This window comes from Pantherophis guttatus, chromosome 3 (assembly GCF_059756535.1).
Source record: "Pantherophis guttatus breed Tessera chromosome 3, ASM5975653v1, whole genome shotgun sequence".
NCBI lineage: Eukaryota > Metazoa > Chordata > Lepidosauria > Squamata > Colubridae > Pantherophis > Pantherophis guttatus.
In genome coordinates, this window is record NC_142065.1 from 45259235 (window position 1) to 45275592 (window position 16358).

Sequence of the window (16358 nt, forward strand, 5' to 3'; positions counted from 1 at the left end):
AATGGAAAAAAGGAGAATAATGGGATTTCTCAAAATAATTTCAATCCTTCCTTAATCATTTACAGCCTTCTGTGCAGTGGTGAAGTCTAAAATTTGTTACTACCGGTTCTGTGGGCGTGGCATGGCTTGGTGGTCGTGGTGGGTAATGTGACTGGGTGGGCATGGCCAATTTTTTGTTTTATTTTTAAAACCATTTTTTCTACAACCTCTTCGGCGAAGAGGTTGTAAAAAAATGCTTTCAAAAGGCTCTGACAATCCCAGCTGTGTTGCCTGATCCGCAGAGGCTTTTTAAAAAAGCCTCTGCCGATCAGGCAACTCAGCTGGGATCGTCAGAGGCATTTAAAAGAAAAAAAGGGGTTTTTTTTCTTTTAAAAGCCTTTGACGATCCCAGCTGAGCTGCGCGATCATCAGAGGCTTTTTTAAATTATTTTTAAAAGCATTTTTTGGCCGAAGAGGTTGTAGAAAAAATGCTTTTAAAAGTAAAAAAAAAGCCTCTAATGATTGTGCGGCTCAGCTGGGCATGGGAGAGGGGGCAGGAATTTTTGCTACCAGTTCTCTGAACCACCCGCCTCCATCGCTACCGGATTGGGCGATCCGGTCCGAACCGGGAGCATTTCATCCCTGCTTCTGTGCTGTCCTATTCATTTATCATTGAATTAAGTGAAACATTTGTATGTAACAATGAGCTGGAGGAGAAAGATTTGAATATAAAAATATTGAAGTCCATGAGGCAGAAAATAAAAAAGGAAATGAAAAGGCTTTCAGGATTGCCAGTTCCACACTCCTGCATAATCTGCTGATACGTATAGCAAAACTCTTGAAGCTTAAAGGAAAAAAAGTCTATGTGCACTATTTACATACACAGCAATCAAAATGTTCATCTGGACTAAGAGATTGCAAAGTTGGATGCCTAGCTGAATCTGTGTATTTACTCATGAAAGAAAGGTATACTCACTCTGGTGATTGCATACATGTGTGCACACCCATGGATTTGTATTCATGTAGATGAGCAGCAGACTCTCTTCAAACTTCATGCTCAACAACAGGGATGACAGGGTAGCCAGACAGCAGGAACCAACCAGAAGGGACAGCTCCAGTCTATAAAAACTCAGACCTAAGCAACAGACTCTATTTGAACAGCCTGAGTCAATTCATCAGCATGCAGATTTAATACCTGATTTCTGCCTGCATCCAAAAAGAGATTCATCTTCTTCGATTTTGCATTTATACCCCAATGCTTATTTTAGGTCAATTTATACTAGGATTATTCTTTGCATTTTAAATAGTTATTTCTATAAAGAGTTAATAATAAGGCTGATTAGAGAAAAAGAATTTTGCACTGAGACATAAAGAAATGAGAAGTCAGTATGGAATTAATGAAGAAGTAAAGAAAGGGAGAAAGGAGAAACAGTATTATTTCAAGAAGAAGCTTATCTTAAAGGATGGGTACAGAAGTGAAAAATGAAAATTAATCAAGCCATTTTGTATAGTCTGAATATTTGGATTATAGACTGAATATTTGGAGAGCTGTAGATTTTCTAGAACCATGAACATGCTGTTTAGAAATAATTGTACTGCTAATTAAATCTGAATAAATAACAGAGCCAAATATTAACAGCAGAGTCAGTAAAAAAGAAAAAATGGATCAAGATTGAGAAGTTAATTAGATCTATGCAGTTTAGCTCAAAATGTTCTATTGCTATTATACTACCAGTTTGTTCTAATTTTAAGAAAGAGAAAAATAGCCTCTCAGCTGCCTAGAGCATGTACTGACACACTTCTGAAAAATCATCAAAACATCTAAGAACCTTAATCAATGGAGAGGAATGCTACATATTTTAGGAGCGTCTTGGAGGGCTCTCTGCTGGAAAACATCACGCCAGTGAGTGGGAACCTCAACCAGTCTATCCTCCACACCCGAGATGAAGAACTTGCTAAGGTTGAGATTGGAATTCTGGCTGCTGTCTTGGTGGTGACTGTGGTGGGAAACCTGGGTATCCTTCTGGCCATGTATCGCCTTCGGAAGAAGATGAGCCGGATGCACCTTTTCATTCTTCACCTGGGACTGACAGACCTTGGGGTGGCCCTCTTCCAGGTATTTCCCCAGATGATTTGGGAAATGACCTATCGTTTCCAGGGTCCTGATCCACTCTGCAAGGTTGTCAAGTACCTGCAGGTGCTAAGCATGTTTGCCTCTACATACATGCTCATTGCCATGACACTGGATCGTTACATGGCTGTGTGCTACCCACTGCGTACTCTACGGCAGCCCACCTGCCAGGCATATCTAATGATTGGAGTCACTTGGCTACTAAGTTGCTTGCTTAGCATACCCCAGCTCTTCATCTTCTCACTAAGGGAGGTCCGCCAAGGTTCTGGTCTGCTAGATTGCTGGGCAGAGTTCAAATACCCTTGGGGCGCAAAGGTGTACATTACCTGGATGACTTTGTGTGTCTTTGTACTGCCGGTGGTTATCCTCTCAGTTTGTTATGGCCTGATCTGTCATAAGATCTGCAAGAATCTTAGAGGAAAAACCCAAAGATGTGGTCTCTCTGCAGCAGATGCTATCTCATACACAGCCACTGATCAGAATGGAGTGGAAGGGTACCATTCTGGCTCTCGGGTTAGCAGTGTGCTTACCATCTCCCGTGCCAAGATCCGCACTGTAAAGATGACTTTTGTCATAGTGATGGCCTATATTGCTTGTTGGGCACCTTTCTTCAGTGTACAGATGTGGTCAGTGTGGGATAAGAATGCACCCAATGATGGTGAGTCACTTTTAATTGGAGGGACGGAGTACCAGTTTGAGAAGTTCAGTCTGCTGCCAGATTCATAGTTTGGGTTCGTAGCCAGTGCAATTACTGGATTTCAATCAGGATTTCAGATGGAACAACTATGGTTTTTATTTCAATTCCATCTAAGCAGAAAAGGAAATTAGGGCAGATTTTTTTAAAAAATACAATGATGCTCTATTGCACTTGCTATTATATAAATTTTATCCATCTACTCTATGTTTATAAGCTGATGGAGAAATCCATCACCATTCACCATGCCTTGCCAAAAAGTGAAGAGAAGTAGATATTCTAGAATCTATCTAGATACCTTGAATTATCTTAGTATTGTAATACTGAGTGCTTCAGCTGTCACAAACATCCATACAGTAATATGTATTATAATGTTTGGACTGTTCTATATATGAAGGCAGACTGAAATTACTTTGAACTGAAAGAAAATTGCAGGTAAGTTGATTTTGTTCCTTTGGGGGTATTTTTTTAAAAAAATGACATATTTTAATATTATTACAAAATATGCCTGCGCCTAAATTGTGGCTTTGAAATAATTACCTAGTTGATAACATCTATCTGTTACAAATATGTGTAAATATGTATCTACAATTGTACATACAGGTAGTCCTCAACTTACAACCACATTTAGATCAGAATCCATTTCTAAACAAGGTAGTTATTAAATGAGGCATGCCTGATTGCATATACTTTTTTGCCATGTTGGTTAAACGAATCACTGCAATTTTTAACTGAATCATTTGACTGTTAAGCAAATCCAACTTCCCCCACTGACTTTACTTATCAGAAGCCAGCTAGGATGCTGTACCCGTAATAATGATATGCTGGTTGCCAAATGCCCAAATTTTGATCATGTGACTGTGGGGAATGCTGCAGTGGTCATAAGTGTGAGGACCAGTTGTAAGTTACTTTTTTCAGTGCCAATGTAAATTAATGGCTGTATGTCAAGGACCTGTATTAAATTTTCCTTACGTTCTTTATAGAACTGCACTCAAACTAACTATATTACCTATAATCCTTTGTCACATACTTATTTTTTAATTAAATTAGTAATATTGGAATTTATAATTAGAAGTAATAAACACTTTAAAAAACCATAATCACTAGCTGAAGATTTTAAACTAAAGCTCAAATTAACAAGATTTACCAAGTTGCAAAGTGTGGGAACTGAGGAGTAATTGTTCCAAAATGCTTATAGTGCTAAGTTTAGATCTCCAAAGGCTTGAATTCTAATTCCTTTCTAAACATACAAACAAGGCACCAAGTTAGCATTGTGTTCTAAATGTATATGTGAAACACATTTGATCTATTTATGCACATATCAAGATTCAAGCCAATCCCTGCTACTGCTGCTCATGCCTCTAAGCTATACAGTGAAATTTTGTCCTATGTATATATGACACATCTAAAACAGCCCTGTTTCACTGTCCTTCCCAATATGCATAGGAAGAACAATGGACCATTAAGGGAAATCTGTCTACCTTTTCTATCCAATATTCAACTTAGTCTTTCTGGTTCAGTTCAAATTATATAATTTTTTAAGTTTATATAATTCAGTATTTTTCAACCATGCAACTTTAAGATTTGTGGCATGCTGGCTGGGAAATTCTGGGTGTTGAAGTCCACATATCTCAGATTTGTCAAGCTATAATTGGATTCTGCAGATCAGGGAGTGTTGCTGAAAACATTGCAGGCATCAAAAACGAGCCACCTAGTTTCTGGACACTCCTAGTGGATTGTGACTGCATATAAATTGACAAGTTGCAGTAGAAAAGAGCACTGTTTTTTCATATAGAGTTTAGTCTCCAAAATGATAGTTGTTGACTACCTTTACATGCACCTATTAGATTACACCTATTATTACATGCAGAAGGTTTTATTTATTTATGTAAATCATTTTATAGATATTTCAAAAAATTATGGGTGAAACTGCTGGAGTCTGATGCATGCGTCTGATAATGACTCACCTTACTGAGTTTTACCCAAATAACATGATTTAGACATTAAGAGAGCAAACCCTTGTTTCTGTGAGGCAGAGAGATTATTCTTAGATGTCTGCGCACAATTTAAACAACAACAATCTCTTTGCTGACATCTAGTGGCATTTTGTCTGTATAATCTAGATTGCATCTGAATAGTTTGCCTGGAAAAAATCCAGATGATCACTGGATGGCAACAGGCACTTACAGAAAACTCTGATAGCCTAAAAAGAAAGAATAAATAGACGTCCTTCAAGAATTTAGGTTATTGGGGCAATTCAAACCTCTATGTTCAATGTTAGAGATACTGAGACAATTTGTAGCTTGCCAAAGACAAACCGGTTGGACAGAAGTAATAAGTGTGAAATGTAATCAACATCGGTACGGCATATATATTTGTACACTATTATTATTCACCCCTTCTGTATTTTGGGCATTTAAGACAGTTAACTATTTTTTAAAAAAAAAACATTAAAAATCATATTTATAAACCAGTTCAACTTGAAAGTGCTTGTCTAAAAAAGAAAAGACTCGACTCCCTTCCTAAAAACAGAATGGGGAGAGTTGAGCACAGTTCTGGAGGGAGGGAATGCCATGCTTTGGGAGCATGATCATTTTCATGTTTTTTTTTAAAAAAAGGACTGTGTTTACATGTTGCCTACATGATCATTAACACAGGTGTATTTTTACTCTACACACATGTGCCAAGTTGCAATAACTGCATCCATGATATGCATACAATGAGGAACCATATAGGTACATCTGATCATTATACCTAGTTCACTCTTTTTATTATGGTTGATATAGATTTGAAAAAGAAAACATCTCACTTTACTTCTCTCTTTGTTCCAGAGTCAAGCGATGTGACTTTTACCATCACCATGTTGCTGGCCAGCCTTAGCAGCTGCTGTAATCCCTGGATTTACATGTTTTTCAGTGGGCATCTCTTTTATGGTGTCCTCCACTTTTTCTCCTGCTGCGGGAATCTCCGGTCCAATCTCAGGAGGCAGATGTCCAATGGCAGCCTCTGCAGCCATAAAACTACCATCTTGAGTCACAGTCCTCAGAGCACCCCAGATCCAAATGCTGCTGGGATCCAGATGCAAGTGGGAAATATGAAAGAATTCTACCAGCCTTATGAAGATACAGTGATTGATTCAGGAATTCTTTAAAATAACGGAGCGGTGTAATGCCAATGAATGATACTGTTATCCCATAATCTGTTATTTTGAAACAAGCAGAAATAGTAGAATAATGTAGTGGCCCTATAGGATATACTTTGTGGCTATGAAACATAGCACACAATATATAACATAAATCAGGCCTGATTCATTTCTTTTTAAAAACACTGTTCTGAATTATAGTCTTGTCTCAAGATAGCAGTGCTATCTTGTTATTGATTGTACTAAACAGTTTATACGTTTTAAATTACATTTTATGGGCCACCTTATTTCAAATATACAACCCTAATTTCAAATATATGAATGAATATATGAAGGTAAGAATTACTTTTCGGGTCTTTCGTTTCTTCAATTACTTTTAAAACTTAACTTTCTTCTTGCTCACAAGGCCCTCTCTATGCCTATACTAAAAAGATGTATTGATCAGTAGCAATTTAACTTACCTTTCTCATCTAATTTAGAAGAAAATAGTTAGCTTTGCTTCAGATTGCTGAAAATTGTATCAGGAATGCTTCAGCTCCTATCATGTAAATTAATGGTATTAATAAATGTATGCCATGCAACTAAAATGGTTTTAAACTGTTATCAGTATTCCTTGAGGTACACTATTCCTGAAGTAATTATTGTTAACTGTTCTTAAAGTCAGAAATATCCTTGATCTCAGTTTGGAACGATAAACACCAAGCATGAAATGACATGTTGGCAGCAAAAGTTATTGGCTACAAAAGCACCTTGATTATGAAAGGTAATTATTAGGTCTAAAAAGACCGTTATCTGCCACTGAGCCACTGTCAACTTGCATGCACTCATTATGAATTAATGAACTCTCAAATATCATTGCTTTTACTCAGAGGCTATTAACTAAGCCAATTATCAGCGATAAAGACTACTGATAGCATCTAATTTCTGACATTCATTTTAATGAGCTGGAAGCTCAGCTGATACTGGCTAGTAGTACCAACTCACAGCTCAGCTAAATCTGATTGAACAATGTTTTCTTTAAGAAGCTGTATATCACTTTCTATCTCTGGAGTTTAGCATCCTAAAATTGCTAAGGTTCTAGTACAGAGGTGTCAAACTTTATCATATCACGTGATGTATCATGACGTATCGCAATGTTTTTTGCCTTTGCGGAGCTGGGGTGGGCATCGCCTGTGTGTCACATATCCAGCCCACGGGCTGCCAGTTTGACAAGTCTGTTCTAGTAGAACTTTTTCCAGTCTGGTGTGCTCCAGGTGTGTCAGCCGCACTACCTAGGAATTCTGGGAACTGCTTCAAACTGGAAAAAAAGTAGATTGCCCTCCTGTAGAATAATTGGGCCTACTATATAGATTTTGACTAGTTTAATAAAAAATATTAAGCTTATAATGTGGTTTGTTTAGTTTTGGTTTAGTATGTCATGTGAACAGCCATTATGGCATATAAGCTATGGTTTATGATTTAGTGAGTTGTGTGAACCCATCCTTACTCCTTCCTGGTTCTGCTGTATGCTTTCCCCAAAGTGAGCGATGCTAATAGCAAAGAACAGATACTATTCCCCAATTGACTGGTCTTGGATGTTAGTTTCTTTCACTGTGCCTGTCTGAACAGCCCAGTGAAATACAATTTCAAGAAAATCCCATGGCTACTTCCTATCTTTTTTAACAGAGAGAATAAAAGAACCTGGGATGGTGAGGAGGAGAAAGAGGGCATGTTGAAGATAACGATAATTTAACACTTTGAGATGAAACAGAGAATTAATATGGTCTTTGTAGTCCCCTACCCTCTCTTACTTCAGTCACTATTTCCAGTTCTTGCAATAGCTTCTAAATTGTGGAAATATCCCAAGGAAAAGATATTGTAATGTAGCTATCCCTCTTCCATCTAATGACGTTTCCTGACGATTATACTTTCAACTTAGTGTTATGTGTGAACTCAGCCAATTGTGGCTTATTTAACAAACCACAATTAACCAAAACCAACTTAAAGGGTAAACTTGACCTGTTTCTTTACCTACTCAAACAAAAGAGAAGCAACATTCAAAGTATAAGCACAGTGATTTAAGAACCAATGGACTGCTCAGTTATTAAATACTTAACTTTATAGTTGACTTTTTAAAACCATTCACTTATAGCTGATTTTTAAAAAAAATAAAAAGGCAACAAAACCAGTTTCCAGTAAAACAAAAAAAAGTAACTAATTAGGAAAGATTTAAGTGTTTGTGTTTGTTTATGACATGTTTAAATGATAAGGACATAATCAAATTTAATTTCTGTGGAAACTAGGAAAATATAAGATGTGAGACAAACATCAAAGGACATTGAGTAAGTGAAGACTTTTGACATTTCTTTCTCCAACATGAAAATAAATAAGTAAATTTAAGATGAATGTTAAAATGTAAATGCTTGCAATTTCTAGATAAGGAAATATGATAAAATCAAGGCTTTGCCTGTTTTTAAATGAGTTTTTACATGCAACACAAATAAAAAAGAACATCAATCACACTGTTGCAACCATCATCTTTATTTTTTTAAAAAAATTATAGCCTTAAGTTTCCCCTTAATGTGGAATGTTTTTGCCCCAGATATGCCTGGTGACTGAGAAGACAAAAGCTTGCAATCTAACCTACCAGTAGACTGGGAAGGCTTTGGCTAATGGTTCTTTTTTCAGGACATTGTCAACTTTTAGAATGGTCTTTGCCAAGGCAGCATGCTAGGGCAGGGCAAAGCATGAGAAGTAAGTATTTTGCAATGCTCAAGAATATGAATAATACACTTCTCTGAGTCATTCAAACAGGTGTGTCTTTTGAACTGTTCCTGAGGCTGCTTGCAAAGCAAACTATGTATGTATGTGTTTCTATGCAGACAAACTAGGAACAACTTTGGAGGCAGCTACTGGAGCTTTGCAAACCTTGTACTACATTAAAACCATTTCTTTCTAGCACTGTGCACAGAACTGAATCTTAACATCAAATATTCTATTATATAAAATATAAACATTTGTCTCCCATATTTTCTCTAACTAAGGATTCTCCTGCTGTTATTCCTATTTAATTAAGCTGTTTCTCCCTTCCTTCCCACATTTTCATTCTTGAAGCCATTCTCTCTAAAGCCCTTCACATAACAGGATTTCAAATAAATTATGTTAGGTACTAACCAATAGAAGAGACTACACACCTTATTGGGACACTTTAGGAGTAAGAATAGAATAGAATAGAATAGAATAGAATAGAATAGAATAGAATAGAATAGAATAGAATAGAATAGAATAGAATAGAATAGAATAGAATAGAATTTTTTATTGGCCAAGTGTGATTGGACACACAAGGAATTTGTCTTGGTGCATATGCTTTCAGTGTACATAAAATAAAAGATATGTTCATCAAGAATCATAAGGTACAACACTTAATGATACTCATTGGTTACAAATAAGCAATCAGGCAACAATATCAATATAAATCGTAAGAATACCAGCAAAAAGGTTATAGTCATACAGTCATAAGTAGGAGGAGATGGGTGGTGGGAACGATGAGAAGATTAATAGTAATGCAGACTTAGTAAATAGTTTGACAGTGTTGAGGGAATTATTTGTTTAGCAGAGTGATGGCGTTCGGGAAAAAACTGTTCTTGTGTCTAGTTATTCTTTTTTTTTTTTATTGAAAAAGTTTTAAAACAATACACATTTTTCCCACAACCCTCCCTCCCAACCCCCCCTCCCCCTCCCCGACTTCCCAGAGCAGAACACAAGGTATTTCTATTGACCTTTAACAATAAACTAAATTGCATAACCAATCATTAAACTAACACCCCTAAAAAAAATTTTCTTAACCCCCCCATATATAAAATCCTATTTTTTAAACATAATACTTCTAATATCACTTATATAACACTTATACAAATAAAAGAAATCATTCATAAGCTATTTGATATTTTTTGGTCTGATACTTATTTTGTATATAATCAATCCATCTTCTCCAATCCTGTATGTACCTTTCTTGTGTATGATCCTTCAGATATGCTGAAATTTTAGCCATTTCAGCTAAATTAGTTACTTTCAATATCCAGTCATCAATAGTAGGCAAAAAGTCCTTCTTCCAGTGTTGTGCTACCAACAATCTTGCTGCTGTTATCAAGTTCAAAATCAATTTAGTCTCTGCAACTGTACAGTCCGTAGTTATACCCAATAAGAACAACTGTGGAGTAAATTTCAGTTTCTTTTTAAAAATATTCTGCATCACCTACCAAATCTTTATCCAAAATGCTTTGATTTTACTACAAGTCCACCATATATGATAATAAGTTGCATCATCACAGTCACATCTCCAACATTTAGCTCGCACATTAGAATACATACATGATAATTTTTTAGGATCTAAATGCCATCTATAAAACATTTTATAAAAATTTTTCTCTTAGATTTTGTGCTTGTGTAAATTTCACATTTCTAATCCAAATCTTTTCCCAAGTCTCCATCATTACTGGCTCTTGAAAATTTTGTGCCCATTTAATCATACAGTCTTTAACCAATTCCGTCTCAGAATCTATTTCCAATAAAACGTTATACAACCTTTTAATATGCATTTGTTTTTGATCTCTAATTTGTTTTACCAAATTCTCCTCATTTTGCACAAAGCCAGTTTTTTTATCTTCCTTCCATCTAGCTTGAAGTTGATCATACTGAAACCATGTATAAATTATACCTTCTTCTCTCAGTATATCTAAAGATTTCAAATACATTACCCCCCTTTCCATAATAAGAAGCTCTTTGTAGGTAATCACCTCCTGTTTTTGTTCTGTACTTATATTTTCTATTGCATGTCTAGGATTTGCCCATAAAGGTATCTTATAGTTTAACTTATATTGATATTTTTTCCAAACCCTTAACAAAGCATTTCTTAATATATGAACCTTAAATACTTTATTCACTTTTTTATCATATAACAAATAAGCATGCCATCCATATAACAAATCATAACCTTCTAAATTCAAAATTCTCCCCTCAGTTAAATTAAACCAATCACTAATTTGTGATAAGACCGCTGCTTCATAATATAATCTTAAATTGTCTAGTTATTCTGATGTGCAGTGCTCTATAGTGTCGTTTTGAGGGTAGGAGTTTAAACAGTTTATGTCCAGGATGTGAGGGATGTGAAGCACCCTCTACATTACAGCAGATATTCTGTTTTTTTAAATCTGAACAGTTCAATAAACAGGAAATCAGTCGTGTAGTGCCTCCTACTGCTCAGTAGCTAATATAACATCTAAAGCAATATATAAAACACCCCACCCTTAAGGGGAGGCAATTTTGAGACCTCTAACATGAAGCCCAGACCAACAAAAATTAGAAAACTGTCTCATATGACAAAACAGAAAACAGGGAGGTATACTTGCATAGCTTCCGTACTATGCAACTATTATGTCCAACTACATACACATTCAAATTGTGGACAAGCTACTCATGCACTCTGCAGGATATAAACACGAGATGTAGTGGGTTGAAAGGGAAGCAGCATCAATTAGCCTGATCAAACCAAGTTAACAAAAGGAATTTGGGCTTTCCACTATTCCTGGAAAAAATAATTTACTCTATAGTATTTCATTCTTTAAAAGGATTGCTAATTGAGATTGAAATTATGCATACATTGTTATCAGCTTCTTGGTAAACATGTTTGCAAATCTCTGAACTCAGTCCATCTTGTTAAATAGCTGAAGCAAGTAAGTGAATAAAAAGAAAGGTCTCTGTACACACTTTCCACTCCTTTTCCTTACTTAGTACAATTCTGATTACCACAAGCATTTTTAAAAAGCCTTATACAGAGTAATGAAGGATTAATGCCATGTACTGTATATATGGATAACAGGATGATTTATTTTTTTTAAAAAAATATTTATTATGACAAGGCCGAAGTGAAAAGTTCTATAAGCCAGTAAGAACTAGCTTTTAGCTCATTATACTATATAAGATATAGCTCGTTCATCAGGAAAAGGTACAAAATAATTTTACAAAAAAGCAGAGTCCCTCAGGTACAATATTGGCTATATTTAAAAGAAAATATAGGATGATAGTTATGATTAGGTTATAGCAGTTGTTTAAAGAATCCTCTTAAACTAATAAATGGATTAGAGCAGTGATGGCTAACCTTTTTTTCCTTGGGTGCCAAAAATGCCCACACCCATAATGCAATAACCCCCCGCATGCCCCACCCCCTGCGCATGTGCACGTGACTCCCTGTTGCAATATTTTCAGGATCAGACTCAATAAAGATAATAGGAGTTAGAGCTTTAAATATATTTCTTTTTAATTATGATAGGCATTCTATATTCACCGAATATTCAAGGTAGAAGCAGTTAGAATGGTGAGGGTGGCTCCTTATATATACAAGGGGTGGAGCTAGGAATGGGAGTGGTAAGTTATGAATACATTAAAGTCCAAAGAATAAGTTAACCTCTGATGTTCCATATATACATTATTTACACATTGGAGAATAAGGCATTTACATCTGACAAATCCCCCTCTAAATGCCGGTTCGTTACACAACACCAATTACATTCTGATTCAGGACAATATAATACATATAATTTAGAAGTTAAATATTTGTGTTGTTTAGAAGGTAAGGGTTTTGTTAATATGTCAGCTAATTGTTCAGAAGTATCGCAATGTATTGCTTTAATGAATCCGTCTTGAGACAGTTGTCTCACATGCTTAAACTTTATATCAATATGCCTGGACCTTTGTCCAATTGCATCGGATCTGGATATTTCAATGGCCGCTTTATTGTCTTCATGCATAATAAATGGTAAAGTGGGTTTCTTCCAAACATCAGTGATCAGATCATTGAACCATACAAGGTTATTTGCAGCCTTGGACAAACAAACATATTCCGCTTCTGTAGTAGAAGTGGCTACTAGTTCTTGTTTACCAGTATACCAGTAAACTGGACAATCATTCAATAGAAAAACATAACCAGAAGTACTCTTTCTGCATGATGTATCACCAGCCCAATCTGCATCAGCATAACAAGTAATTTTTGGTTCTCTGTCATTATTGGGTTCCAACATTAAACAAAAATCTAATGTACCCTTCAGATATCTTAGAATTCTCTTGACAGCTTCCCAATGATACAAGGTTGGTTTACTAACATATCTTGACAGTAGATTGAGAGGTAATGCAATATCTGGCCTAGTCCAATTAGATATATAAAGGAGTGAACCTATAACTGATCTGTAAAATGTGTTGTCTTTAAACTCAGGGGAAGATTCATCAGTGTTTCTAAGAAAATCAGTTTGCATAGGGGTGTCACAGGTTTTGGCATTATTTAAGTTACATTTGTTTAGGAGTTCGATGATTTTATCTTTCTGTGTAAGTTTGAATCCCCTTTTAGTTTTGTTAATTTGCACACCAAGGTATTTATTCACTTTACCCAGAGATTTCAGTGAGAAGTGTTCATTTAACTTATTTACAAAGATTTCCCTGCTCTCTTTATGCTTTCCAATGTATAAAATATCGTCCACGTAAATTAATACAAATTCAATATGATCATTACTCTTTTTTACAAAGAAACAGTTATCAGCAGTGGTGGCGTTGAAATCCATGGTCTTAAGTACTTTTACCAAGCAATCGTACCATCTTTTGCCGGATTGCTTTAATCCGTACAGACTCTTATTTAATAACCAAATTTCGTTCTTATTAGTGTATTGACTGTGTGGTGCTCTTACATATATTTCCTTATCTAATTTTGCATGTAAGTATGCGGTCTGTATGTCATATTGGAATACGTCCAGATTGAGTGCAGATGCTACTACAAGGGCTGTTTTGACACTCTCTGTTCTCACTGTGGGTGAATATGTATCAGTATAGTCTTCTGGGTATTTTTGTGCATAGCCTTGTGCAACTAGTCTAGCCTTGTATAAGGTATTGCCTCCTTCTAAGTTCTTAATTTTATAAATCCACCTGGTACCTATAATTGTTTTATCCTTAGGTGCGATCGCAGGTGTGAATACATTTAATCCTTGTAAACTTTCCATCTCTTTTTCCATAGCTAGTTCCCATTTTTCTCTTTCTTCATGTGGAAGTTTCAATACTTCTTCATATGTATTAGGTGTTATTTGTTCTCCATTCATATGCATTATGTAGTCTTTGTATTTATTTGGTATTTGGTTTCTATTGTTTCTAATAGTTCTTTCAGGCTTGCTATGGTTATCATGCAAATATCTAGCTTCCTTCTTTGTTAATGTGTCTGTCTTTATTTTATGCTGACTATTAGTCCAAGTTTTGATTTTGTTCTTACTTTTGTTAATATTTTGATTTTCTGTTGTTCCTTCCTCGCAAGATATCGTATCTTTACATTTATTAGGAAATATTTCATTAAGGTGCAATTTTGACCAATTGGCCTGTTCATGGAACACAGCTGTTCTGGATACTATAAATTTGTTATTACTATCAATAAATCTGTACCCTTTGGTTCCAGTTTCGTATCCCATGAATCTTAATCTCCTGGATACGTTTTCTCCCTTTCTCCTCAATTGTTTAGGTATGTGTACGTCTGCAGTGACTCCAAATATGTGCATGTGTGATAATTTGGGTTTTCTATTGTACATCACCTCATATGGTGTCTTATTCACAATACTGGACCAGGTTCTATTTTGAGTGTAATTTGAATAATGTAATGCCTCTGACCAAAATTGTTTGCCTAAACCAGCATCCTCTAATGTGCACCTAATCATGGTTTGTAGTGTGGAATTTTTCCTCTCTGCAACTCCATTTTGAAATGCAGAAAAAGGATTGGACGTGAAATGTAACATTCCTCTATCCTTTAACCATTGGGAGAATTCTTTAGACATGAACTCACATCCCCTATCAGTCATAATTTGCTTTATTCTGATATTATGTTGTGTTTCTATACGTTTGTAGAATTCCTTAAATTTCTGAAATGTTTCATCCTTGTGCTTTAATGTGTAAACAAAACCATATCGGCTGTAGTCATCCACTATTGTTAGGAAGTAACGTTTTCTATAGGTAATTGAGGGACTTAATGGACCAACTAAGTCCATATGTACCAAATCAAAAATATTGTTAGTTGATCTGTTAGATTTTTTTGGTCTGGGACTGGTTTTTAGTTTGGTGGATTTACATACTGAGCATTCCAAATAATTTTCACAATTTTTTATTTTGACACCTTCTGCGTGTTCAGTCATTTTTTGTACTACAGGAAAGCTTGCATGTCCTAACTTCCTGTGTAAGATGTGAGCACACTCATCATGAATTGGTTTACCTATTTTTGGTTTCTTTTCCTTGTATGTATTTTTGTGATCATGAGTTATTCTACACTCATCATTGTCACTGTTACTGACATTTTCATCATCTGCTTCAATACAATCTTCCATATTTGAATCAATGTTATGTAAACATCTTTCTTTAGTTATCAGATAGGGTAGACCTCCTTTTATCATTACAGTACCTACATTTGTTTTGTTCTTTTCTATAGTTGCTTTCCCTTTTGAGAAAACTATATTGATATCAGATTCTCTGCTTAATTTTATGGCACTTAGTATGTTGTGAGGTATTTCTGGGATTAATAATACCCCCTCTATTTTCCCTAGACCAGGCAAGGTCACATTTCCTTTGCCTAGTACTTGAACCTTTTCTTGATTAGCTACCTTTATCACAAACTTATCTTCTATGAATGAAGATAATATACTTTTGTTGTTGGTGGTGTGATTTGTTGCACCAGAATCAATAAGCCAATTGTTATTCTCATCCTGCTGTGTTCTGGTGCTGTCTTGTTTATTTAGCCCATTCAGTGACCCAGATTTCCTCTCTTTTGAATTTTCTCTACCCCCTCTACCTTCTTTGTAATTTGGTGGACTTCTATATTTGTGTCTATCTGTGGAAGATTGTCTGTAATTATATTTGCTCCTATATTCTGGCCTATGTCTCTCTCTTGAGACTTTGGGACAGTCTCTTCTACTATGTTCCCTGGATCCACAATTGTAGCATCTAAAGGCCTCATTATGTTTATCTTGAAAGACTACTTTCCTAAAAGGTTTGTGGTCTGTTTGGTTACTGGATCGATTTTTTCTTGAATTGTCTTCTGCTATCAATTTGTTAGATAGACTTTCTATGGATAAATATCCCAAATTAATGGTATCTAAGTGTGACATAAAGCTATCCCATGATGGATCAAGTGAATTGATAATAACACTTTTCATTGTTTGATCTGAAATCACTTCCCCCCTCAATTGTAGCTCAGCTCTTATTTTGTTTAGATTTATCAAATGCTCACTTATAGAAACCCCTGGTTTTACTCTAGAGGAAAAGAAATCCTTAGACATTCTTGTGGTTGTAGCTACGCTATCGCTGTGAAATAGATTAAACATGCATTGAATTATTTCTGATACAGTTAGGTTTGGTTTGAT

General features: G+C 35.6%; 1 protein-coding gene across 1 annotated transcript; it reads left to right on the plus strand.

The window, feature by feature from the left end:
* The first annotated feature begins 1114 nt into the window (after positions 1–1114).
* Positions 1115–8447, plus strand: AVPR1B (arginine vasopressin receptor 1B). Its single transcript, XM_034414395.3, has 2 exons — positions 1115–2768; positions 5636–8447. The coding sequence occupies exons 1-2, from the start codon at positions 1817–1819 to the stop codon at positions 5953–5955; spliced, it is 1272 nt and encodes a 423-aa protein (XP_034270286.2). The 5' UTR covers positions 1115–1816; the 3' UTR covers positions 5956–8447.
* The last annotated feature ends 7911 nt before the right edge of the window (positions 8448–16358 follow it).

Excerpts from the sequence above, each read along its gene's own strand:
- AVPR1B (XM_034414395.3), top strand. The coding sequence starts at position 1,817 with ATGGAGAGGAATGCTACATATTTTAGGAGCGTCTTGGAGGGCTCTCTG. Across the intron at positions 2,769-5,635 it reads TAAGAATGCACCCAATGATG|AGTCAAGCGATGTGACTTTT; the intron begins GTGAGTCACTTT and ends TCTTTGTTCCAG.